We start from the raw sequence: 27226 nt of genomic DNA on the forward strand, positions 1-27226 counted from the left end.
CGCCACATAAAAAGCACCTGTCAGCTTAAGCCCTCTCCACACTGACTGCAGGAGGTCAGTTAAAGCAAAACTTTCACTGTTTATAAAACACCGTCGTTGTACTCATGGTAGAAAATAGAACTTTAAGAGCATTTACAAACTGATTTGGCCCTTTGGTAAATCTTTGGAAATGGATAGAAAATTCAGAATTGTTGGTGCTTTCAGGGCCACCTAGCCTGTGATTATAATAATTTAGAAGTCTTTCATTATTTATCTTGTTTTATTTTGCCAGAAGTTATATTGTACTCTGGGATATTAAGAATCAAAATTATGTAATTACATAAAGGACTTCATTCTAATCTCTTTTCTAACTCAAGAAACTCCATGTCAAAGTTGTTGAATTACTGCTTTTCATGAAATATTATAAATATAGCCCTGTAACTCTTAACATAAGTGACTACTGTCAAAAGAAGCCCTTTGTTATATAATTCCTTTTAACACTGAATAATCTCTGTTATATGACTTTATTGTTAGGTGCTTTACCAAGTAAGAAAATATCTGCCCATGTTTATATCACACTTTCATTTGTCCCATAATAATTAACATTTTCTGAACTACAATAGATCTTAGAGAACATCCAATCCAGCTAAACTGTGCAGAGGGAAACATTACATGTTATGCATTACACAAAAATAATTCTTATGGAGAACTACACAAAGATGTAAAACTATACATTCAGAAAATATAGCTGGGTTTCATAATGAAGAACTTTCACAAAGAACCCTTTTGACACTACTATCTCACACGCTAGTAAAGTCATGCTCAAAATTCTCCAAGCCAGGCTTCAGCAATATGTGAACCATGAACTTCCAGATGTTCAAGCAGGTTTTAGAAAAGGCAGAGGCACCAGAGATCAAATGGCCAACATCTGCTGGATCATGGAGAAAGCAAGAGAGTTCCAGAAAAACATCTATTTCTGCTTCATTGACTATGCCAAAGCCTTTGACTGTGTCGATCACAATAAACTGTGGAACATTCTGAAAGAGATGGGAATACCAGACCACCTGACCTGCCTCTTGAGAGGCCTGTATGCAGGTCAGGAAGCAACAGTTAGAACTGGACATGGAACAACAGACTGGTTCCAAATACGAAAAGGAGTACGTCAAGGCTGTATATTGTCACGCTGCTTATTTAACTTCTATGCAGAGTACATCATGAGGAACGCTGGGCTGGAAGAAGCACAAAGTGGAATCAAGATTGCTGGGAGAACTATCAATAACCTCAGATATGCAGATGACAGCACCCTTATGGCAGAAAGTGAAGAGGAACTCAAAAGCCTCTTGATGAAAGTGAAAGAGGAGAGTGAAAAGGTTGGCTTGAAGCTCAACATTCAGAAAACAAAGATCATGGCATCTGGTCCCATCACTTCATGGGAAATAGATGGGGAAACAGTGGAAACAGTGTCAGACTTTATTTTTTTGAGCTCCAAAATCACTGCGGATGCTGATTGCAGCCATGAAATAAAAAGACGCTTACTCCTTGGAAGGAAAGTTATGACCAACCTAGATAGTATATTAAAAAGCAGAGACATTACTTTGCCAACCAAGGTCCGTCTAGTCAAGGCTATGGTTTTTCCCGTGGTCATGTATAGATGTGAGAGTTTGACTGTGAAGAAAGCTGATCCCCGAAGAACTGGTGCTTTTGAACTGTGGCGTTGGAGAAGACTCTTGAGAGTCCCTTGTACTCCAAGGAGATCCAACCAGTCCATTCTAAGGGAGATCAATCCTGAGTGTTCATTGGAAGGACTGATGCTGAAGCTGAAACTCCAATACTTTGGCCGCCTCATGCGACGAGTTGACTCACTGGAAAAGACTCTGATGCTGGGAGGGATTGGGGGCAGGAGAAGAAGGGGACGACAGAGAATGAGATGGCTGGATGGCATCGCCAACTTGATGGACATGAGTTTGAGTGAACTCCGGGAGTTGGTGATGGACAGGGATGCCTGGCGTGCTGTGATTCACGGGGTCGCAAAGAGTCAGACACGACTGAGCGACTGAAATGAACTGAACTGAACTGAATTAGAATTTGTAAGTTGATACTTAAGGATGAATGATATGTATTACTGACTTGCTAAATGAGAGGGCTGATAAAACTGCATTAGTTAGGATGCTTTGGGCCGTGAGTAACAGAAACTGAAACAAGAATTGGCTTAACAGTAAGGAAGATACGCCCAATATGAAAATATTCTTCCCAGGTGGTGCTAGTGGTAACAAACTCACCTGCCATTGCAGGAGACACGGGTTCGATTCTTGGTCGGGAAAATCCCCTGGAGGAGGAAGTGGCAACCCACTCCAATATTCTTGCCTGGAGAATCCCATGGACAAGAGGAGAAGCTTGGTGGGCTATAGTCCATAGGGTTGCAAAGAGTTGGACACAACTGAAGCGGCTTAGCATGCATGCAGAGTTGGCTATTCAGCCACTCAGTTACTTCATGCGTGACTTAGGATCTATCCAACTTTCCATGTTTTCATCCTGAGAATCAACAAGTTGTCAGATTACATACCTACTTAGTTAAATCTGAATTTTAGTTAAATCATGTATAGCCCATGAGATATTGTTAACTGAAATTTCAAATTTAATGGAGACCTTGCATTATTATTTCCTAAATCTGGGAAACTTGTTAGAATCTTGGTTTTTCTTTTCAGGCTCTTTACTCATGGTATAAGATGGCTAGTATACCGTTTAGTATTATATGTAGATGCCAATATCCAGTGGAATAAAAAGCAATCTGTTGGTAAGGAAGAAAGTGGAGCAGTGATGTTTTGGCAGGTCACCAAGGCAAATCTGAATTTTTGTTGACTGAAACACAGTTTCCTCTAATATTAGGTAGCTAGTTCTATAACTATGTAATTTAGCTTGCCTTCTGATTTGGGGTGGGATCTTTTTCTATAAAAATTTATTTTTTGTTTTCTGAGGCTTTTAACTTCATTAGAACAGGGAAAGCCCATATCACTGTACGTAAAATGAGTAAAAAAAATTTTAATGAGTATTCTGAAGTAAGAGAAGGAAATGGCTCATTTGCACACTTCCCCTTTTCTACATCATTCCTAGGGCACATGTTAGAGGTTTTCCATGTACATGGTTGCTGGCTCCTTCTTCTTCCTTTATATTAGTTCACATTACCCATGGCCAAAACCTCAATTTCCTGTGTTCTCTTCCTCCTTCCACTCTCCCACCTTTTAAAACATATCCATAACCTTAGGGCCCTATTGTACTCACATGATAATGGTTTTATATGGGCTAGATTAACTGTGCTAATATTTACTTTGCTAATGTGTTGAGCCTTTGAGGTAATTTAAGGCTTTAATCATCCCAAAAGTTCAATCCCTTTAAAAAGCTCTTCAGGAATGCTGCCAGTTTACACATCTTGGGGTAATGGCCGTTTTGGCTTCCCCATCACACTCACAGAGGCAGGTGGCTACAAGAAAGTTTGGTTGGCCTGTGTGACTCCACTGTCTGGAGTTTGTTCATGTTGTCAGCCTGCTCTCTCATCTCAGACCATCTCTCACTCTCTCATCAAACTCACATTGTCATCTGCCGGTTTCCACAGCCATTTTCTCCACCCTGTTTCCTGTCTCATCTGGAGTGATTCATATGTGACTTCAGTATTTATAGAGATGCCCCACCCAGCACCCTGGACTCATCATTTCTTGACCGCCTCTATTGCCCAGGCCTTTAACCTCTTTGGACTTCAGTGATCTACTGCCAGTGCTATCCCATCTTTCCCGGAAACTCCTCACCTCTCTTAATTACATTTCACAATCATCCTATCTTAATCTGAGTTCCTGCTCCTTTCAACTATCCCTCTTCTTTACTTCTAGCAAACTAACTGTTCAGTTCAGTTCAGTTCAGTCGCTCAGTCGTGTCCAACTCTCCACGACCCCATGAATCACAGCACGCCAGGCCTCGGGGTCCATCACCAACTCCCGGAGTTCACTCAAACTCATGTCCATCGAGTCGGTGATGCCATCCAGCCATCTCATTCTCTGTCGTCCCCTTCTCCTCCTGCCCCCAATCCCTCCCAGCATCAGACTCTTTTCCAGTGAGTCAACTCTTCTCATGAGGTGGCCAAAGTATTGCAGTTTCAGCTTTAGCATCAGTCCTTCCAATGAACAACTAACTGTTAGGCTTCATAAATAATCCGAAACCTTAAGAAACCAGCAAACACTCACATCTTTAAGTCCCTCTGTGACCCTGCTTCTTCATTTCCTGCCTACCTCTTCCATCCAACCTTCTTTCTGTGGTTTATCTCATCAACTAATCTGTCTATTGTCATCACACTTCAGCGCTGAAATCCTCTCCTGGGGAATCCAAAATTTTGTCTCTTGAAATTCCACTCCAGTGTACCTAAGCCTGCTAAAGGAAGTTACATCACTGTCATCAGCATTGTAAACAGGTTAAAAGCATGGACTCTGGAGCCTGACCACCAAAGCTGAGTTCTTGGCTCCTCCACTTACCAGCTGGGTACCGGTAGCAAAACAGCACAACCTCTGTGTGACTCCTTTTTTTTCATCTGTAAGAAGGAAATAATAACTGAACACATCTCATACAGATACTACGATGAATAAACGAGGCAATATTTATAAGGTGCTTATAGAAGTTTCTACTTCTCTTGTAGTCTCATTCCATTGTTAATAGCAACTATTCCAAACCTTTATTCTCTTATGGCTCACACTCCATCACTTCAGCAGATGATCTGGCCTCGTTCTCAGAATACACATAGGACAATAGGTGTGAATTCCTTTAAATTATCTTACTCTGGAAATTTAACTACACTGGTGCATTTATGTCTCCTTCCCATCTAAAAGAAAGAAATCACCTTCTAAAATTAATTGTCTTCCTCTTCTCAAGATCTTATCCCTTCAAATACCTAACTTTTTCTGTGTATAGTTAACCTTTCTGTCTACTTGTTCCTGTTTCTAACCAGTAAACATGTTTTAATTCCCATGCATTCCTATAAAATAATAACCAAAAATCCTTCAACATTTCCTTTTAGCTATTTTCCTATCTTCATCCTTCTCTTCATCAGATGTCTACATTTCCTGTTTCTACCTTTACTTTTCTCATGACTGCGCTACTGAGAAATGATAGTACAATAATTATAAGGTCTAATATTAAAATCAAGTGGGAATAAACTCCAAGGGATCAAAACTTTAGAACTGGCTTTTGCCCAGCCTTAGCAGACATAGATATTCATGATTTTTAATGCTTGTATATTTATATGTCATGGCTTTCCTGCTCTTTTGTTCTAGCATAACCAATTAATTGTTATCATTCACTACCCCTGCTATTTCCTGTTTCCCTCTTTGAAAAGTAATTAGTCCTAGAGACTCCCACTACAATCAAGACTTCATTCTTCACCATTCCACCACAATTATTTGTCAAGGTCAGCAATAACATCTCAATTTCCAAATCCAGAGGTCAAACCTCAGTTTTCATCTTAATCAACTTCTTAGGAAGTTGATAGAGTTTACTATTTCCTCTTCTTTAAAACCTTTTTTCTCCCAGTTGCCTTCTGAATACCACTTTCAGTTCTCTTCCTACCTTGCTAGTTGATCTTTCTTAGCCTCCTTTGATGGATGCTTCTCAATTATCTGCCTTGAAAATGTGAAGCACCCCAAGACAGTATCCTTAAATACCTCACCTTAACATTCTCCACCAATTCCCCTATGGTGGCCCCAACTAAATTTGTAGCCTCAGATACCATTTATATGCTGATGACTCCAAAACTGAGGTTCTAGTCCAGATTTTCCCCTTGAACTCTATACTCATTTACCCAAGTGTTAGAGTTAGTTGCTCAGTCATATCCAACTCTGTGACCCCATGGACTGTAGCCCGCCAGGCTTCTTGGTCCATGGAATTCTCCAGGTAAGAATACTGGAGTGGCTTGCCATTCCCTTCTCCATGGGATCTTCCTGACCCAGGGATTGAACCCGAGTCTCCTGAACTTCAGGTGGATTCTCTACCATCTGAGCCACCAGATAAACCTTCATAATACTCAAATGCCCACTCAGTATATCCACTTGGATGTCTAATGGGTTTTCAAACTTAACACACTGAACAAGCTTTTATTTCTCCCAGGATTCCTCCATCTTTAGTCTTCTCCATCTCAGTCAGAGAGTGTATAAGAACTTAATAGTTTATACTAGTAAAAGGATGAAAGTTAGTAAAGGAGACTGGGAAGTAATAAAATATGCAAATATAAGATCAGGAAAAAATGTGAGGAATAGTCAATCCCGACAAAAGCTATAAAGAAATCTAGAAAATGAGGGCTGAAAGGATCCACTAGATTTGATATTTCAGAAGTCACTGAAGATTACTGCCTCAGTAAGCTTGGAGTTGCTTACCCGGGAAATAGGAAGAAGGCTGATCAGAATAATACGGAAAAAAAAAAAGGCTGTCTGATATAATGATTCCAAACACACACAGACACACGTATACACAGACACACATGTACACCTTTACAATATTTAAGCCAAACTTTTCATCCATAGTTCCAACTTTGTACTATATTTCTAACCTTGCATCCAATATGTCCAATAATGAACTCATTTCCTTTCTTCTCTATTCTCTTTATTCTCAAACAAATTAATTCCACAAGACTAATCATTCTAAATTCTCTGTCATGATACCAATACTTATCCATTTACCTAAAGCAGAAAGCAAACTTGGAGGTCATTCTATTTCTTCCTCCCCACCTATATTCTGTTTCTAATATGTCAAATCTGATTGCAGCCCCATATAAACCTCCATCCTCCTACCGCTGCCATTAATTAGCCTCCTAACAGGTTCTCTTGCCTGAGGCTTTCTCATGCCCTATTCTTCCAACTATATAGTTATAGTTATATAGCTTTCAGTAAAACACTTCAGTTAAAAACTGAAAGCTGCTTCCAGCTTCACACTGGCATTCACACACTCCCTTGGAATAGCACATCAGGACCCTTAAAATTTGGCTCTCATCTACCGTTTCAACCTCAGTTGATGACAGTTCCCCACTTGCCTTAACATAATCAAACTGAAGTACACTGCATGGGGTCAGGCACATACTTCCCACATTTGTATCTCTGGAATACTTAGAGCTTTTAAAGTTCAAATAAGTTTTTATCCTTAAATTGTAAACACAATTTCTAAAAGGCTGGAAAAATATTAGCCATAATATTGTCATTTAACAGAATATCTTTGTTTACATCCCTCCTAATGTCCCTCTAAGAATGTAAATATTTGTGTAGGAAACAAATAATTTTGCATAATATTCTCACATATTTTACTTAGCTAGTCCTTGTCATGTTGCAGAAAAGAAACAACAAAAATTATACAATTTATTATAAGGAAAAGAAATAAAACCAAAGGAGAAAAAAAAAGGGTGGGGACAGAATAGAGCCATGAATAAAGTTTAAGATGCATACCATGACGACCTACTCATCTACCATGAGTGAGCCACACGTTTGGCTTTCAATTTTCTAGCTGCCAATGTGAAAACAGACACTTTGTCAGTTATCCAACTCCCAGTGCCTGTGAGATTAAACAAAACTGTCCTGGTAATTTTAACTCTTCTTGGAACAAATATTGTAAAAGGATATTTCTCCTGAGTTTCTCCTATAAAGAATACAGGGTGATATACTGAACAAGATTCTTATTAGAGATGGCACATTTCATTCCATGTCACTGTTTAAACTGAGAATCAATTTAGGCAGATGCCATTCCACAAATCATAGAGTGATTTTGTAAAAACCGTCTTATTGAAAATAATTTGATACCAACAAGGCACCCAGCTCTTTGCTGGTCTGCTTAAGTGGCACTAGTGGTAAAGAACCTGCCTCCCAATTCGAGAAGCGGGTTTGATCCTTGGGTTGGGAAGATCCCCTGGAGGAGGGCATGGCAACCCACTCCACTTCTTTCCTGGAAAACCCCATGGACAGAGGAGCCTGGCGGGCTAGTTCATAGGATCCCAAAGAATCGGACATGGCTGAAGTGACTTAGCACACATGCATGTATTTAAATCATGGACACGACTGAAGCGACTTAGCAGCAGCAGCAGCAAATATATTAAAATTGCCCACGTATCATGTTAGATAGTCACAGTAGTGACTGAAGTTTCTTTAGAAAATCTTTCTGAAAGTTGTTTCTCTTCAAAAAAGAGTTTAAAATAGTTCTTGGGTGAAGACTTCCCTTATGGCTCAGCTGGTAACCAATCCACCTGCAATGCAGGAGATCTGGGTTCAATCCCTGGGTTGGGAAGATCCTCTGGAGAAGGGAATGGCTACCCACTCCAATATTCTGGCCTGAAGAATTCCATGGACTGTATATTCTATGGGGTCGCAAAGAGTTGGACACGACTGAGCGACTGTCACTAGGCGAAGCCTTAAAATGTCATGTCCTATACTGGGCAGTCAAAGCTTGCTTGGGAGTCCAGATTTTAGGTTGAGAAGAAAAAATCCCCTTGTTTTGATCATGAACATTGTTCCCTTTAAGAAAGGCCTCTGAGAGCAAGAAAGCAGCTGGGCCAGGGGTATTACAGTCTTGGGCTAGTCTTGGGTTAGTCTTGTATCTAACAGAGAACAGGATGTTATCCTAGAAGAAAGGACTCAAACATAAGCTGAAGAACATACCTGTTTGCAGAGATTCTCATTGTCTCCAGCCTGAAGTCCTCTCCAGAAATATGGCTAGGTGGAGCTATAGATTTGGGGTCTGAAGTATCAGCTTTACTTCTGTAATGTTACATGCTGGTAAGAAGCCTGGATACTCAAATCTTTGTTTTTACATTCTCTGAGTTTTCAGAAGATTTGATGAGATAAAAACAATTTTTTAAAAAAAATCTCTGCCTTTATGTTTGTAAGACTGCTAAGATATGGATTTTTATCCGTAATTAATTCTGTCACTAAGATGGCTGACCTTCAGTTCAGTTCAGTTCAGTCGCTCAGTCGTGTCCGACTCTTTGCGACCCCATGAATCACAGCACACCAGGCCTCCCTGTCCAGGCAAGTTTCTCAGCTCAGTTTCCTCCTTTGTAAAATTAAGGAGAAGGAAATGGCAACGCACTCCAGTGTTCTTGCCTGGAGAATCCCAGGGACGGGGGAGCCTGATGGGCTTCCATCTGTGGGGTTGCACAGAGTCAGACACGACTGAAGTGACTTAGCAGCAGCAGCAGCAACAGGCTACTGATTTCCTCTGCCCATCAACTCTAAGTGCAGAGTCCCCTCGGTTTGATGAGAATAAGCGGTTGCCAAGGTTCCTCTAACTAGACTTGGAGAATCTAAGATATCCACACATCTTGTGTAGGAGCACTGGCTCTGCAGGGGGAAAGTCCTGGTTCCACTCTGCCCCTTACTAGTCTGTGGCCTGGGGCAAGCACTAACCTCTCTGAAGCTCAGTTTCCCTATCTGTAAATTCAAAGTATTAACAACTTGCGTGTGTGCATTAGTCACTTAGTCGTGTCCAACTCTTTGTGACCCCATGGACTGTAGCCTGCCAGGCTCCTCTCTGCAAGGAATTCTCCAGGCCAGAACACTGGAGTGGGTTGTCATTTCCTTCTCCAGGCACAAACTCGTATAGAGTTATATTAGACCAAACACTGTAAATCCAGGTATTAATACAGTGTCTGAAACAAAGCAAGTCCTCAATCAAAAGTACCCATTTTTAACACTTATTTCCTTGGGTCCACTGAAATAAGTGCTCTTCTAACAGCATTTCTTCAAGTTGAATATCCATTAGTGTAGTTACAGTATTTAAAGGTTTTAAGGTGCCAACTTGGGCTGAGTTGTTTTTAAAAAGACTGGAAAGACATAGGCTCAGGGGAATTTTTAAAAAATTAAGCAAAACAACCTGTGTGTTGACCTTTACCCTGTAGTTCTTTCATTTAATAACAGTCTATTAACAAACACAACTTTAAGCTGTTTGATTAATACTAATGAAATCCAGGCCAAATATGCCACTGAAACAGCAGTAATGAACTTTCTTGCCTGAAAGAAATTTTAGTGGAGGTTTGCTTTACTTTTCTGTTTTGAAATAAGATTGTGAAGAAGTTCTTAGTTTGAGGTTCCCACCAATAGATATTTGGTCCTTTAACCTTTGATCATATGTAGATCATATTTCAATACAACTAAATACAATACACTCATTCTTAGATAGGAGAGATAAGCTTTGAAGGTCATGTAAGTACTTATAACTTTAAAGCAATTGTTTAATCACAAAAGGAAAAAATGTGGGAAACCAGAGTTCTTTACTGTATTTTAACTACAGCAGGAAATGTGTGTTTGTTTATTATGACCCTCATGCTTCCATAGCCAGATTAACTTTCAAACACAGAGTTTTCATTCTGCCTAACCAATAATTGTCACCTTGACTGTGGAAACTGATAATTTGCAGGGAGTTCAAGAATACTTGCATAATTATATCCACTAGAGCCTGGCTTGTCCCCACCACTTGGGAATAGACTCTTTGTAAACAGGGACCCCTTTTAAGAGTAGGATCCTCTACAGAATGTATTAATTAGCACACGGTCATGTGCTGGCTCAACCTTTGTCAAACACGATTTTCAGGGACTATCAAATTTTACAGTAAAAGAGTTCTAAATTACCATTTTATGTTAAGAATGTCTCCTTGTTGATTCTAGGTTTTTCTTCATTTATGAGATGTGAGCTTCAGCTGATTTCTAACAGGTTGTAGAAGAGTAATCACTTGTATTTCTGCTAGAGAGCACTCTGCAGGATAAAAGGTGAGTGACATGTTTTATAGATATATAAATAAATAAGACCTTACATTGTTGCATGAATCTTGAATACCTGCATGTTAAAACCCCCAAATTTATCAAGCCATTGTACAGACTTATATTAATTCAATTTTAAAAGTTCTTAGGAACTAGCTTATTATTTTCTGTCTCTATAGCTCTATTTCCTTTAATATCTTATTGTTGGGTTAACTCTCATAAAACTTCTCTTACTTTAAAAGATTGCATACTGAATTTATACACAACTTTCTAAAAATTGCCTATAATCAGAGAAAAGAAATAATTGAGTATGTAACCTCTGAATTCAGGGGGACAAAAGTGGGGATTTAAAACTGTCACTAAATTCTCAGGGATTTGCTGACCCTACCTACCAGTGCAGAGCTGGTTGAAACTGAATGTCCTAGTTTTGATGGCTTACCTGATCAATCTTGTATGTTTTGGTTAGTGATGGTAAGGAAAGTTGGTGGAGCTGAATGTAAAGAATAGCCAAAAATGGTTGAGCAGAATCCTGGCTGAGTCTGGCAGAAACCCCGCTCTCTCCCCATTTTGTCCTCAAACTTGCCAAGCCTTGTTCTCTTTGGCTTTATTTTAAAAATGCATTTCTGGTGAGTGAGGAAAGGTTTTGTACTGTGTTTTCAATGACTCACCCAAAATAACTCCATTCAACTTGTAAACGGTCCTGTTCTGAATGCAGATTGTTTGTTCTGAGATGGGCATGAAGGGGCTGCAAAAGGGAGATTACAGAGGGGAAATGTGGTAGGAGAGGTCAGTGCAGTTTATAGTTTATTCAGGTTCAGGAACACATCAGAATTACTTCTCAAAAGGACTGTATGTGTGTGTGTGGGGGGGTGTATATTTTAAAGAACCATTTGTGAGGTCTGTACCATTTAAAGCTTTTATAGATTATCAGTATAATATAGATACATGGCTCATCTAGTTACCAACCTGTTTTTCTGATCCTCATAAAATGGAAGGAGAGGTTACAATAAACATATAATTCCAAATATATGCATAGTGAAATAATTTTTTAAATGTTTTAAATGCCTTTAAATAGGAAGAATCATATAGGTAACATAAGAGCTAGGAATTAATCTTAAATTAGGAAGAAAATACGTATCAGTAAATTGATCACATAAAAGAACTGTGAAAACTGCAAAATGCAATAATGACGTCCTCCTGTTTTGTTGTGTACCGTAGAAAAATGTTTAATTCAAGTGGCAAAGACTGAGCATTTGATATCAATAAAAATGCCTTTTCCAAAGCTTTCACGATTCAAAACATCAGAGTCCTTTAAAAGCAATATTTTAAAGCAGGACTGAAAAGGAAATGAGGAAAAGGACTGATCTTAAAGCTTCACAAATGAATTAAATACATTTTGGCTTTCCCATGTGTTACTATGTCCAGTTATGAGGATTTTCAAAACCTTGAGTCCCTTCATGAATTTAACAAATAAAGCGTATTCTGTTATATAATCTTGCTTCATGTCATTGTTGATGAAGAATAGATGACCCATTCTTACCTGTTGCTCAGAAACACCAGAAAATTGAGCCACTGAAAAGAAAACAAGAAGACTAAAAGGTTTTACCATGGAGAGGGTAAATTTAGCACTGTGTGGCAAACTGAAGACCTTATAACCTAGGAATGGCGAAACGAGCGATAAATGACAAGTATTTCATATGCACAAATTAGAAAGTATATAAATTAACTCAGATTATATAAATAATTTGCAAGGCAAAGTTCCAGTGGTATTGACACCTGTATCTTCTGATGTACACTCGGGAAAATGAGGCAAATCAAAATAGAAGATTATTTTGCTATGTCAATACTTATTTATGAGGATGGTGAATTAGTATAGTAAGAGTTTTTGCTAATGTGGAAAAAACCAGACAATAGGTAATAGGTTTAAATTACAGACCTTATTCAATTTTATTACTTTAAAACATATACAATAACCAGAAATACTTTAATGGCTAATAATGACTTTAAAATATACCAAAAAACCAATCTAAGCAAACTAACCACCTTTCTGCATAGTTTAATTATATGATTTGTAAACAAATCTTTGAAAGTTTTTGAAGAATTCACTGGTTCAGAAACATTTTCTTTTCATCCTCTTTTATCCTATTATAAATCATTAAACTAGTATCCCTGGAAATGTTAACAGCTATATTGAGGGGGGCCCAGAAGATTACATGTTGCAATGAACTTTAGAGATGCTGGGTTAAGCAAAGTTAAAAAGTTTTATTAAAAAAAAAACAAACTTGAGGACTTCTCAGGTCTTTAATATTCATTGTGACTGGGTTGGGATTGGGGGACACGAGAATATACAGAGTTTACCAAACTTCCAAACTTACTTTATACAGAATTCTTTCCTCCAGATAATTCTATTATTATGACAAAGGGATCTGGAAGGTGTTAAGTAAACAGAATGGCAGATTAAATAAAAAGTGTAGCATTTTATATTTCAATTTGGTAAACTGCACCACTATACCACTTTCTGATCAGATTCTGAATTGTTAAGATTTTGATGCACAAAATAAAAATTTTAATTATGTAAATACTGAAGAAACAATACCTTAACTAGAACCAAACTGCCTTAGTATGGTGGCTGCTGGCTTAGTCCCTAAGTCGTGTCTGACTCTTGTGACCCCATGGACTGTGGCCTGCCAGGATCCTCCGTCCATGGGATTCTCCAGGCAAGAATACTGGAGTGGGTGGCCATTTCCTTCTCCAGGGGATCTTCCTGACCCAGGGATTGAAACCGGGTCTCCTGCATTGCAGGCAGATTTTTTACCAGCTGAGCCAGGAGCCAGTTTTCCTACTAGTCAATCTTGTTTTGTAATTTGGAGGAACATGTTAAGGCCTTATTGTTGTTGTTCAGTCACAAGTAATATCTGACTGTATGCAACCCCATGAACTACAGCACACCAGGATTATCCTTCACTATCTCCGGGAGTTTGCTCAGACTCATGTTCATTGAGTTGATGATGCCATCCAACCATCTCATCCTCTGTCGTCCCCTTCTCCTTCTGCCCACAATCTTTCCCAGCATTAGGGTCTTTTCCAATGAGTCAGCTCTTCCCATCAGGTGGCCAAAATATTGGAGCTTCAGCTTCAGCATCAGTCCTTTCAATGAATATTCAGGGTTGATTACCTTTAGGATTGACTGGTTTGATCTTGCATTCCAAGGGACTCTCAAGAGTCTTCTCCAACACCACAGTTCAGAAGCATCCATTCTTTGGCACTCAGCCTTCTTTATCAGTAATGAATTATACTGAGCATAATGTTTCACTTTTGATATATGCTTTTCTACTTAAAATTGGCTAAATTAACTGGAGTTGGTTTTCTGTCCTAGCCTGACCTTACAATGTTTAAAAATTTCAGCTGCAAAAAGCACATAGATGTAATTTACTATAAGAATAAATCCCCACGTGAGATTGATTTTTGTCCTGTGCAATATACCAATTTCAGTAGTGATACTGACCATCTGTGGGCTTCCCTGGCGGCTCAGAGGTTAAAGGGTCGGCCTGCAATGCGGGAGACGTGGGTGCGATCCCTGGGTTGGGAAGATTCCCTGCAGAAGGAAATGGCAACCCACTCCAGTATTCTTGCCTGGAGAATCCCATGGATGGAGGAGCCTGGTGGGCTACAGTCCATGGGGTTGCAAAGAGTTGGACACGACTGACTGACTTCAATTTCTTTCACTTTCACTGAACATCTACTTTGTTTCGTGCAATCCTCACTTCACCTTTGGGCAGGCAGTTATCATGACCACTATTTCACAAGAATGTGATAGCGAGAGATATCAGCTTCTTTACCCCCGGGCCATACAAGAGACAGAAGGAGATAGGAACAGATTTCAAACTTCAGTCTAACACCAGAGACTCTACTGCTTCCACTATAGCATGCTGGATGGGATTATCTGCATCTAGAATAAATATTTTTCTTCCTCCACCTTGTAGGCATTAGTAGTCACTTCAGTCGTGTCTGACTCTGTGTGACCCTATGGACTGTAGCCCGTCAGGCTCCTCTGTCCATGGGATTCTCCAGGCAAAATACTGTAGTGGGTTACTACTTCCTCCTTCAGGGTATATTCCTGATCCAGGGATTGAACCTGTTGTCTCTTAAGTCTCCCATGTTGGCAGGCAGTTTCTTTACCACCAAATAGGGAAAGGAGTTATGTCAAGCCTGTATGTTGTCACCCTGCTTATTTAACTTAGATGCAGAGTAGATCATGAGAAACGCTGGGCTGGATGAAGCATAGCTGGAATCAAGATTGCCGGGAGAAATATCAATAACCTCAGATATGCAGATAACACCACCCTTATGGCAGAAAGTGAAGAGCTAAAGAGCCTCCTGATGAAAGTGAAAGAGGAGAGTGAAACAGTTGGCTTAAGACTCAACATTCAGAAAACAAAGATCATGGCATCTGGTCCCATCACTTCATGGGAAATAGATGGAGAAACAGTGGAAACAGTGTCAGACTTTACTTTTTTGGGCTCCAAAATCACTGTGGATGCTGACTGCAGCCATGAAATTAAAAGACGCTTACTCCTTGGAAGGAAAGTTACGACCAACCTAGACAGTATATTAAAAAGCAGAGACATGACTTTGCCAACAAAGGTCCATCTAGTCAAAGCTATGGTTTTTCCAGTAGTCATGTATGGATGTGAGAGTTGGACTATAAAGAAAGCTAAGCGCCAAAGAACTGATGCTTTTGAACTGCGGTGTTGGAGACGACTCTTGAGAATCCCTTGGACTGCAAGAAGATCCAACCAGTCAATCCTAAAGGAAATCAGTTCTGAATATTCATCGGAAGGACTGATGTTGAAGCTGAAACTCCAATACTTTGGCCACCTGAGGCGAAGAAGTGACTCATTTGAAAAGACCCTAATGCTGGGAAAAATTGAAGGCAGGAGAAGGGGACGACAGAGACAAGATGGCTGTATGGCCTCATCGACTCAATGGACATGAGTTTGAGTAAACTCCAGGAGTTGGTTATGGACAGGGAGTCCTGGCGTGCTGCAGTCCATGAGGTCCGTGCAGTCCACGAGGTCCACCATGAGGTTGCCTGAATGAGTGAACGGACTTATCACTAGCGCCACTTGGGAAGCCCATGGGGATTAATAACTCAAACATTATTCTTTATGTAGAACTTCTGCAAAGTGTAGTGGCAATTGGTCTACAATATAGTAGCTGTTTGGGAAGAAAAAAAAATCCTTGAAGAAGCAAGCAAACAGATGGACTCTCCTCATGTGTAGTGCTATTCATTTTTTAATAAATGAAACACGGGAATTTTTGTAAAATCTCAAAGTTGAGAATACAATTAAAAGTCATTACTTTTCAAAATAGCTCCTGTTACAAGGATTTCCTTCTCTATTACTTCTATATCCTCAGTGTTTTAGGTTAAAAATGATCGTGTAGAAGAAAACATGATTGTGCGATTAGAAATTCAAGGATTGTTGCACTAAAGCTATTATCAAATGTTATTCTAAGCTTATCTACTGGCATTTTCCCCCCTTTATTATTTGACTTGGTTGGTGTTTTTTTTTTCTTTTTTTTCTTTTTGGCCATGCCATGCATCATGTTGAATATTAGCTCCTCAGAGGTGGAACTAGTGCCCCTTGCTTTGGAAGGGCAGAGTCTTAATCACTGGACCGCCAGGGACGTCTTGGAGGGTGGGTTTTTAAATAAAAAAATGTGGTTCATTATCCTCAAAAATTCTTCATTGTTTAAAAGTATTTAAACAACAAAACTAAAGATAATAGGCCATCGAGATACAACGTAGAATCAAGTATTTCATTCCTTTGATTGTCCATTCTGAGGAATGTGAAGCACAGAAAATTTACCTCGAGAACTCAGTGTTCCTCAAGGGATAGGCACCGTGCTAAAAGTGTAAAGGATGCAAGAAGAATATGGAATAGTGTGCTTTGGTCTCTCCCTTTACAGGCTGCCCTGGAAGCCAGACATACCCTTAGAAGCCAGTCATATTATTTACTGCACAAGTTCAGTCCCAAAATAAATGAGACAGACATTCAGTTACATACCAGGGAACTGCGGAAAAGATGTCACCAGAGGTGGTGGAAAGATGTAGTCCAGGAAAATTTCTGACTTGGCTGGATCTTGAAGATCATGGAGATATTGGACAGAAAGAAAAGGAATGAACTGAGAGGCTAGGACAGTCAACAACAGCATGTGGCAATGACAGAGCTGAGTAAGTTGGGGTCCCTCTGGACCCCGAATGAAACTGAAGACAGCAAAGTTTGTTCTATGGGACTTCTGAACCAGCCCTTTCAGTGCCTTCTCTCCAGGTAGCATCCACACTGGCTCTCCTGCTTGCCTTTCCTACAGGCAGCTAGACTCTGGACTATTTTGCGGGGCAATGCAACTGTTAGCTGTAGTTTGTTATAGGACTCTTGAAAACGAAAGTTTTTGAGATTCAAATAAAAGATTAATAGTGAACTTTCAAGGCAGTGATGTACGAGTACCCCTGTTCTAGTTCCCCCTCATACTTGACAGTAGAAGGCCCAGAATGATACCGTGATGACTCTGGAAAGTTATTCTGGATCTTGGATATGATGCTGATTAGTATTTTATAGTGTTTCTGCCAGTAAGAGTTTAAAAGCAACAAAAGGAAATGCTCAAACTCATTATTAAAATAATTCCAAACCTTGACATCACTTGTATCTGGTAGCACCCAAATTCAAATATTTCTGCTTTCCCCAGCCGTTTCTCGCTCTATTTTCCTTCACCTCTTTATGTCCAATTTCAACGTGGAACTTCCTGCTTAAATCATTCTTAATTCAATTTCATACATAACACAGCCACGTTAAATAACGTTCTTAAGCATAAAGTAGCACTCCACGAAGTCTACTTTTCCTGTTTAGACATTTTGACAAATACCGATCATGCGCCTCTTTTTCCTAGCTTTCTCCAGGACTCCTTGTACACAGTTCTTCGGACTCCTCGGAGAGTAACTTTCAGGGAGCCCAAGCAGACAGTTGTTTTGAGGTGAAGCAGGGCGTTCAAGGAAACTCGGCCTTTCCACAGTCCTTCTCTTTTAGGGTGAGAGGAGAACTCGAGAGAAAGCAAAGATTATTAACCTACACGCGGGCGCAACAGCCGCGGCGCGGGGCGCGGGCGGGGGCCCGGGGGCGGGTCTCGCGCTCGGGCCCCAGCCGCGCCCGCCCCGCGCGCCCCCGGCCGGAAGTGGGCGGGGAAGGCCGGCGAGGGAGGGGCGCTGACGCGCGGCCGCCGGCCAGGCCCCGGGGCGGGGGCGCGGGCGCGGGGCCGGGAAGGGGGCCGGCCGGCCTCGGCTCCAGCCGCGCTCGCCCGGGCCACTCGCGCTGCCGCGCCGCGCCCGGCCGGCCTCATGTGAGGCGCCGGCCCTCCGCCCCCTCCCTCCCCGGCCTTCCCTCCCTCCCTCCCTCCCTCCCGTGCCCTCCTCCTCCTCCGCCCGCGCGCGCGCCCGCCTCCGGGGCCCCCAGCCCGGCTGGGCGCTGACAGCGAGGGGCGGGGGTCCCCGCCGCCGCCGCCGCGTCTCTCCCAGGCTCCGGCTGCGGCTGCGGAGCCCCCAGTGTGGCCATGGACCGGCCCCTGGCGGCGTCGGCGGAGGCGGAGGAGGAACTCGAGTGGCAAGTGGCGAGTCGCAGGAGGAAGGCCTGGGCCAAGTGCCGCGGCTCCTGGCAGGCGTCGGAGACGGAGGACCTGTCCACAGAAGCGACGACGCAGGACGAGGACGAGGACGAGGACGAGCTCCCCGGCGCGGCGCTGCCGGCGGCTGCGGGGAGAGGTCGGTGCGCGCGGGCGGGGAGCGGGGGAGCGCGGGCTGGCGGAGCGAAGTCTGTGCGCCCTGGGCGCCTGCTCTGCGTCCGGGAAGCCCTCCCGGGCTCCGGGCAGGGGGAGCGCGGACACTTTCGCCCTTTAAACGCGCGCGCTGGGCGAGGCGTCTCCAGCGTCAACACAGCCACCCCGGTGCCATCGTTTCCCCCCAGGTGGTCACTGCGACGTGTAGCTTAGGCTGCATTTGGTCCCCAGCAAGATTCCCCCCGGGGTTATCCAGGCTGACCCCGTGGCCGGAGTGCCCCTGGGGTCGGTAACGAGCTGTCCTCTCGCTCTGTCCTGCAGGAAACGTGCCCAACGAGAAGATCGCAATATGGCTCAAGGACTGCCGGTGAGTCCTCGCTCGCGGCCGGGGGAGATCCGCTCAGCCGGGCCGCCCGGGCCGCCGTCCCTGTGGGTCCCGTGAACCTCATAAGCTCTGAACCGGAAAGTAAGCTGGCGGATAGCTTCCTCCTTTGAACGATTAGAAATGGAAGTGCTGTGACCGCCGATTATTTGGTGACCATGTTGACTTTACTGTTGTTAGGACTTCAGTTCCGGAGCGTTTCAGAGATCAGAAACCTAAAAGAGATGATCATGCCATATTATTATGCTGGCCCGTTTTTATTTGAAAGGCTTGTCACATTTCACACAGTATTTTAGTTTGCGTTTATTTTGACATCTGTACATCTGGCACAGAGTCATTTCCCTTTCAAATGTGTTTTAAATGAGTTTAATTTACTTAACTGCGTTAACTGGCCTTTAACTTTATGCTGGTGCCTTAATTCTGTTTGGAGAGCTATTAAAGCTAGCTAATTTTGTTCTAGTTTACACCTTGGACATGGATTTGTCAGATGGCCCTGGAATTCACAGAAGGGAAATCGAGCTTTGAAGAAATTCAGGCTACATAAATCCGTTTAATTACATGCTTTGATAGCTGGTACAGAAATGTTTGATAAAGTACAGAGGAGATTGATCATATCTTACTACAGTAAAATGTGCCTGTTTCATGTTTTAATTATTGTTTGCAACTTATTTGCTACTTATAAAATCTCCTGTGAAGAATGTAGGCTTTTTAACTTTTGTTAAGGTGTTTGCTTCTGTATATATTTTTTGCCATCTCAATTTGGGCTTTTCTTCACCTTTTTGTCCAAGTACCAGAGTTTGGGAAGTCTTTTTTGGGAGAGGGGAGAGAACTGATTCTTATATATGCCAGTTTGTTTTTCTTCCCTAAAGACATAAAATACTGGTCACTGCTCTGTTGGTATCCTGTTTTCGTGAATTGCTTGGAGCCTTGCTGAACACTCCATTATTGAACTCCTTTTAGTCTGGATATCACAGATCCTGCTGAAATATGAGATATATGGACCTTCTTTCTAAAGATACACACAAAAAAATGTTTAAGAGCAAGAGAAGAATCATGTTTTTATGACGTATAGGAATTAAGATTGTATAATCTTAACATAATGTTAACAAATGTTAACATTCACCAGGACATGTGATCTCTGAAAATTCTTGAAGTTTTGTTGCTAATCTTGATTTATGTAGGCAGATTCTAAATTCTCTTGCTTCTTCCCTCATGGATTTCTTTCATCAATTTCTTTCTTGTTCTTTCTTTCTTGTTCCCTATTGTTGCACCTATTCTGTACAAAAGGGACATTCATTTGTACTCTGGAAAGCTAGAACAAACAGTCTTTTACTGTGAGTTTTAATCATCACAGATTTGACTGTAGGGTATATGTGACTGTATTTTTTTTTTCCTGTAACAATTTAGTATCCTTCCTAGAATCAGTCTACTTTGTATATTATGTACAAGTGATTTAAAGACAGCATATTCCCCCATGATAGGTTCTCAAGTAATCTTTGTTTTCTTATTGCTTTCTATATCCTGAGTAAAGATACCTTGTTGTTTTTCCTTAAAGGGAGTCTTTATTTTAAAAATCACCCCCCCACACATACCAGCTAAGTGGAAACACACTGCTTGAATAAAGTAGCATCTATTGGTGATGGACAGGGAGGTCTGGCATGCTGTGATTCATGGGGTCGCAAAGAGTCGGACACGACTGAGCGACTGAACTGAACTGAACTGAAGAAGAGAGAGAGTTTTTGATAAGATTTGTAAGACAGCAATTATGAGAGTGAGAGACTTGTTTCTGAAGGAGAATGCCAGTTATAGTCTGCTCATTTGCCATTTTCTTTTGGTGCCCAGGCCAGTAGAGATATCTGCAGAAGGAGTAATGCAGTGTTTTGTCCTATACAAGAAACCATCATGGAAGAGGAATGACTATTTTTGAAGGCATAAAGTTTAGCATTTTAAAATATGTGCAAAAACTTAGAGATTTTTATGGTCACTGCTTATTCTTTTAGATTTCAAAACACTGATTTTTAAAGAATTGCCATTGCTTGTATATTTGTAGAAACTTTTAACATTGGCATTTCAGTAATATTTTTTTGAAACTGATATTTTTATGATTGATTCCATGTCTGGTGTGAATTTATAACTGGTACAAATTGTTACTGACAAAAGACTTATAACACAAAGTAGAATTTTTATAATAAAATAGCCTGTTTCTTTAGCTTAGTTTTGAGAAAGATTAAAAAATATTTTACATTTAAAATACTTGTTTGAACAATAAGAATGTGAAAGAATTTTAGTAATGGCTAATTCTTAAGATATATTCTCAAGCCAACTTTTTAGTAATCTTTTCAGAGTTAAATGAAGAATATATGTATTTTTTTCAGTTTAAAAGCATAAAATAAATTCCAAACTTCTCTACTGTATCAGAAAATAGTTGGGGGAAGGGAGGCACTGAGTGGTGCTCTAAAGTGCTAGATGAGATTTAAGAAAACTGTTGAGCCTTATTTCTAACTAGACTCTGACTTTTTAATTTTATTGAGATAAAGATTTGTTTTCTTTTAATTCTGTTTCCTGTTTCTAGAGAAGGGATTGAGAAGAGCAGACATTTTCTTAATGCCTACTGTCATTCTCTTTTTTCTGTTTTTGTAAAGAAAATGCCAGTTCATATCATTTGTAATTGCCATTCTTGCTCTTAATTGCTGGCAGATCAGACGTGATTAAATCATTCCTGGTGAGCTGACTTGATGATAGGTATTTGCTTGGTAGCATATTACTTATGTAATCCACTTGCATTCCCTGTGTGTTTGGGAGAAATGTTAAACTGTGATTAGAAGCTTGCTTAGCTATAACTCTTTAAAGTGTCGGGCAGTGCAATGGCAGCTCTCCAGACAGCTTTTCAAGACTAAGGCTGATATATTTCTATGATTTCAGTACCCCTTTGGGAGCCTCACTGGATGAACAAAGCAGTAGTGCACTCAAGGGTAAGAGAAAGTTACCTTTCTAAGTCTGTTCTTTATGAGGGTCCTGCTTTATTGTCCTGGGAGTGAGAGTGAATGTGTGTGTGTATATATAAATTATAAAAGTGATGTTCATGTTTATAAAATATGCAGTTCTAAGATAAAAGCCAAAAGGGAGAAACCTTGTCATGAACCATAAAAACTGGTGAGTTTAAACAAATTACTAAGCCTTTGCACAATGTGAAACTCGTTTTTTTTTTATTGTTCAGTTAGATATTATAAAGACTAATTAAATACAGAAATGTGATATGTAAACATAGGGAAAATATATATTGAGTGAATTAGGTCAGCTTTAGTGTAGCATTTCTTTGCTTCGATGAACTGAAATTGCCACACCTGAAATTTTACCACCTGTGCAAGGTGGAGTTCTAAAGTTCAAAGTACAGTAAGAATGTGCATGTAGTGGCAAGGTATATAAAAAATATTTACAGTATCAGAAAAATCTAGCTTGAGCTCCCAACTTAATATAAGGGGGTAAAAGAAATGACTGTACCGGAATCTGGTTTTCAGTGAAACTGTTGGGTAAGATACATTATCTAATTCAACATCTTAAAGGCTTATTAAGTATAAAATAGCCAGTAGATTGGAGCTTCTAACAATTTTACCTGGTTGCAAATGATAGTGTCTTTCACAATAAAGTGAAAACTTGTGTCTTTCTTCCTGAAAGTATAAGGAGAGTAACTTAGGAGTACATTCACGTCTGAAATGCTTTACTGTATCTTATATTTTGTTTGGTCAGTTTGTTTAAATTAAAGCAATGATTTTATGTGGGGGTCAGGAAGAACAGAATACTGGGATGAATCTTCTGATGTTTCTTTCAGGTGTGCTTGTGAGAAATGGGGGAAGTTTTGAAGATGATTTGTCATTGGGAGCTGAAGGTATGTTTGAAAGAACTATATTTTCATACAGTTTTAAAATTAAAAAAAGAAAGTGACATGTTTTCAGGTTTATGGCCCTCAGAGTTAAAGTTCTTGAAAGTGGCTCAGACACATTTTACAGAAACTTTTATGTGTTAATCTATTGAGAGCCTTTCAGAGACCTGTAGAAATGGCTCTAGAAAACCATTTATTAATACTCAAAGGTCTTCATTGGACTTTAATGTTCTAAAGGAACTGTTTGGGGGGCAAATAATGGTGATATAACTGAGGGAAGACTTGTCCCGCAAAAGGAAGCTTAAATATTTATATGTGAGAAAATTGCAGTGAAACTTGTTTTAGTGTGAGGTATACAGCTGCAGCTTGTCTTTTTTTTTGCATTCAAGTGTCTCCTGTCTTTCCTCGCTTCCTCTTTTTCCAGATTTTTAGAAGATTAAAGGACAAAGACAAATTAGAGTTACTAGAAGTTCATTAGAAATCATTATACTGATGTCTGTTCAAAGCTGCATTAGGATTTTAAAAGTGTATTGTGCTATGTTTAAATTTTCACAGATTATCTTTTCCTGCGGATTCATAATAAAGCTTTCCACAATGTAAAGTTAAGAATTTTTTTTATTGCTTTATTGGTATTTTTAAATTATTGGTTATTGTATAGCTGAGTTATTGAGTGCTTTTTATAAAAAAAATTAAGGATTTTATTAAATCTTTTTGAATTGTAAGTTTATGTATAGTGAATTTGCCTACTGAATTTAATATTCTTGATCTCTTGCTGTTTGAAGCCAATCTGTGTGATAGATTACTTATTAAGAGCCAACTAACACTGAAAACTCTAGAATATGTGAATATGTTAGTTTTTATATTTCTGTTAATATCCTTTCCAGGAATAAACTCTGTAAAATAAACTGTAAAGCTTAAACTTACTGCTCCCCAATCAGTATTAAAATGCATTTCCAATGTTATTGTAGATAGCACTTTTAATAACTACCTTAGTAGCCTCACAATATGGAATTTTTTGTAAGACTTCATTTTTTTTTTAAACAGTTCTTTTCACAGAAAAATTGAGATTTCCCATATGCTTACTGCCCTCTATATGCATAGCTTCCCTATCGTCAGCATCCCCCACCAGACTAGTACATTTGTTACAGTTGATGAACCTAGAATAAGGCATCATAATTACCCAAAATCCATGGCTTACACTCGGGTCCACTCTTGGTCGTGTACATTCTATGGGTTTAGACAAATGTGTAGTGACATTTACCCATGATACCATACGTGTTTTTCACTACCCTAAAACTCTGTGCTCTGCCTATTCATCCATACTGAAGATTTTATTGGAAGCCAGACCCAAAAAGGATGTCTCAGAGAAAAGTGGAGTTATTATGCTGTTCTACTGAAAATTGCTTCAAGATTATTGTCATTCACTCAGTAAATATTTATTGAATGCTATGTGTTAGACACATTTCTTTTGGATAAGAAATTGCCATGGCTCTGCAGATCAGAAATGAAAAAAGGAAAAAGTCTGGTCTGCTGAAAATAGATATACTTTTAATAATTTCATTCTTTATATTGGTTCATAAATTTTAAATGAAGTAAATTTAACTTACTCTATACTTAGACATTAATAGCATTTACTTGTTTAGAACTTGTAAGTCTAGGATAAACTTGAAAGGCAACTTTAATAGGAAAACATATGTTGAAATGAGTAGAAATTTTCAAAGTAGATGCACGAAAAATTGGCTATAACTGGAGTGGATTATTAGCCTTAAAAAAGCCATGTTAGGAATAGATATTGCTATTGAACACTTAAATAATGCTAACTCATGGTCTTACTTATTAGGTATTCTTTATTAACAGTTTTTAAATTTAGTAATTAGAACCACATATACCACATACCTTCTTACTACTTATTTCAAACTATTAAATTTAATTGGTTATTTATATGTCTTTCAATCTTAAACATTCAGTGGAAGTAGCTTTATGTTGCTAACAAACAAAACCAAAAACACCCTCCACAAGCCACTGATTCTGTTCTTACCTATCTGTGTATTATCTTTAATGACACGGATTTAATGTGCCAGGACAAGAGTTTGGTGTATTAAACAGTCAGCAATAATAATGTGGCTAATTTGCTTTTTGTCACAGTAGTTATTTTCTTGCTAACAGTTGTCTTTCCACTTATTCTTTTTGTCTTTAGCGAACCACCTCCATGAAATTGATGCTCAAATTGATAATTGGTATGTAGCTGTTTGTTTCTTTCCTTTCTAAACATTAGGAATATTTGTGGAGGTAAAATTTATATAATCTACTTTTGTTTATAGCAGTAATATTTTGGCCAAAGAGAGAAGATTACAGTTTCATCAGAAGGGGAGAAGTATGAATTCCACTGGATCTGGGAAAAGTAGTGGGACAGTCTCAAGGTACCTTATTCTGAGCTTATACTGCAATTACATTGTGTTGTAGGTGACCTAATCTGATCACTTTTTTAGCCTTGGGTTTGGCTTGACAGTATGAAGTCAAAAGGAAACCAGAGTGTTTCACAGATCAACATAACTGACAAAAGTGTCTTTTTTTAAAAATTAAGATTAAGTAAAAGTTAACAAATATATTAATAATGTTGCTGGAATCCATAATTAGTATTTTGAGCCCTATGAGAGAGGAACTCCATAGTGGGATAATTTGTACTTCCAAAATTTTCCATTCTACTAGAGTCTTGAGTTACTCTGATATAAATATCAGAGTAAATCTTTCTAATTTAAAGCTTGATATTGAAGCATATATTTATCTTCATATAAAACCAAAGATCTTCAAAATATAAAAATAAGCAAATACGTATGTATAAGCAACCAATTTATTGTCCAGATTTTTGTTTTGAAAGTTGAGCTCACATTCTGTCTCTAAGATTCCTGGTTTCCCCAGTGAGTCTCAGCTTGGATTATCACTGGCATGAGAGATAAGGGTTACAAAGTGTTCAATTCCCAGTAGAGTTAGAGCAGGGATTGACCCCTGTGTAATCCAAACTCTCCTCACTTTACTCCTCCTGCTTCCTGGATGCACGTGGTTAGAAAAAGGTTAGTAAGCTCCTCCCTCACCTTTCTGAGATGAGTTGTTACCTGTGTTGCCTCTTCTGGGACAGAGAAAGGTAGCAGAAAAACTGAAGTTCTGTAGGGTGTCCCTGAAGTTGGTACATTTTCCATTTTCATTTTTTCTTTAATCTGTTTAATCTTCATTCTCCCTCATCTGTCCTCTAATTGTTTAGCTGCTTTACTGGACATCTCTTAAAATGGCAAAAAAAATAAGGTGAGGAATCACTTTCTTTACTGAGGGTGTTTTTAGGGCTTAGCTCTTTTTCTCAAAACTAACAGCTTGAAAGAACAGACTCCTTTTAAGGGTTATTTATCACATTTGGTGCATACTGTATAAAGCTGCTGAAATAAATAATGGTTTAAAGAGTAGAAGGGGTAGAGGATCTTTTCAGAGGAAAGTAGGGATGTGAATTCATTTATAATGTGATGTGGACTATAAACTCACTTTACATCTTGATTTTTCTTTTTTAGTGTTTCAGAATTGTTGGAACTTTATGAGGAAGACCCTGAAGAAATCCTGTATAATCTTGGATTTGGACGAGATGAACCAGATATTGCTTCTAAAATTCCTTCCAGATTTTTTAATTCATCATCATTTGCCAGAGGAATAGATATTAAAGTATTTCTGAGTGCACAAATGCAACGGATGGAAGTAGAAAATCCAAATTACGCTTTGACAAGTAAGGTTTTTAAATGTTAGCATATTATTTTTAAAATTATGGCATCTACACAGCAAGATGGTCTTGTTTTTAAAGCCTTACTAATTTCTAGGAATAATTGTGGAAATTTAATTATTGAGGTTAATACAATAGCTGTTTACTTATTCTAAATTTTTATTATTCTATTTATAGAAGTTAATTTACCTATCCCCCACCCCATTCTCCACTTAAGTGTTACATTGGAGAATGTAACTTACCTGTGGAACCTTAGACATATCTCCAGATTGCTTTTGTTCCAAAAGAAATAAATAAAGGAGAGGCCTTTTACTATTAGTTGAGGTCAGTCGCTTTCAGATGCTTTTCCTATAAATCTATAAAGGTAGGGCTAATTTGATGATTTTTCACGTTAAATCTGCTTTTTTTTTTTTTTTTCCTGTTGACCAGAAATCCCCAACAGTGGGAACCTAGGTGGTCCTTGGATTAGTTTTAAGAGATCTGTAAATCCAAGCCCCCTCCCATTAGGTGTGAAATATATATTTATATATACTTAACATTTGGAAGAGTTCAGGACCTAAAAAGAGTCGCAGTTACAGATCAGTAGCAGTCCTGTCTGTTTTATTCCGTGTTGTCATTGTGCTTTGTCCTTCC

General features: G+C 39.4%; 1 protein-coding gene and 1 long non-coding RNA gene across 6 annotated transcripts in view; both read left to right on the forward strand.

Annotated features, from left to right (window-relative positions):
• Positions 1-18133, forward strand: part of LOC129537749 (uncharacterized) — a 60800-nt gene extending 42667 nt beyond the window's left edge. Inside the window, exons 2-3 of the long non-coding RNA XR_008682097.2 lie at positions 10652-10753; positions 17693-18133. This is a non-coding gene — a long non-coding RNA (uncharacterized LOC129537749). The remainder of the gene's footprint in view (positions 1-10651; positions 10754-17692) is intronic.
• A 65-nt stretch (positions 18134-18198) lies between these two features.
• ITPRID2 (ITPR interacting domain containing 2) overlaps positions 18199-27226 on the forward strand; it is a 39635-nt gene continuing 30607 nt past the window's right edge. For 4 of the 5 annotated variants that reach the window (XM_055397482.2, XM_055397485.2, XM_055397486.2 and 1 more), the window contains exons 1-7: positions 18199-18557; positions 18893-18938; positions 21876-21925; positions 22783-22839; positions 25031-25070; positions 25155-25253; positions 26391-26599. In XM_055397482.2, the coding sequence (XP_055253457.2) occupies positions 18350-18557; positions 18893-18938; positions 21876-21925; positions 22783-22839; positions 25031-25070; positions 25155-25253; positions 26391-26599 (709 nt within the window). In that variant the 5' untranslated portion in view covers positions 18199-18349. The remainder of the gene's footprint in view (positions 18558-18892; positions 18939-21875; positions 21926-22782; positions 22840-25030; positions 25071-25154; positions 25254-26390; positions 26600-27226) is intronic. The other variant, XM_055397483.2, reaches the window with a different exon arrangement.

The sequence above is a fragment of the Moschus berezovskii genome, chromosome 2, assembly GCF_049115385.1.
Source record: "Moschus berezovskii isolate FMDL1 chromosome 2, NW_MosBer_1.0, whole genome shotgun sequence".
Lineage (NCBI taxonomy): Eukaryota > Metazoa > Chordata > Mammalia > Artiodactyla > Moschidae > Moschus > Moschus berezovskii.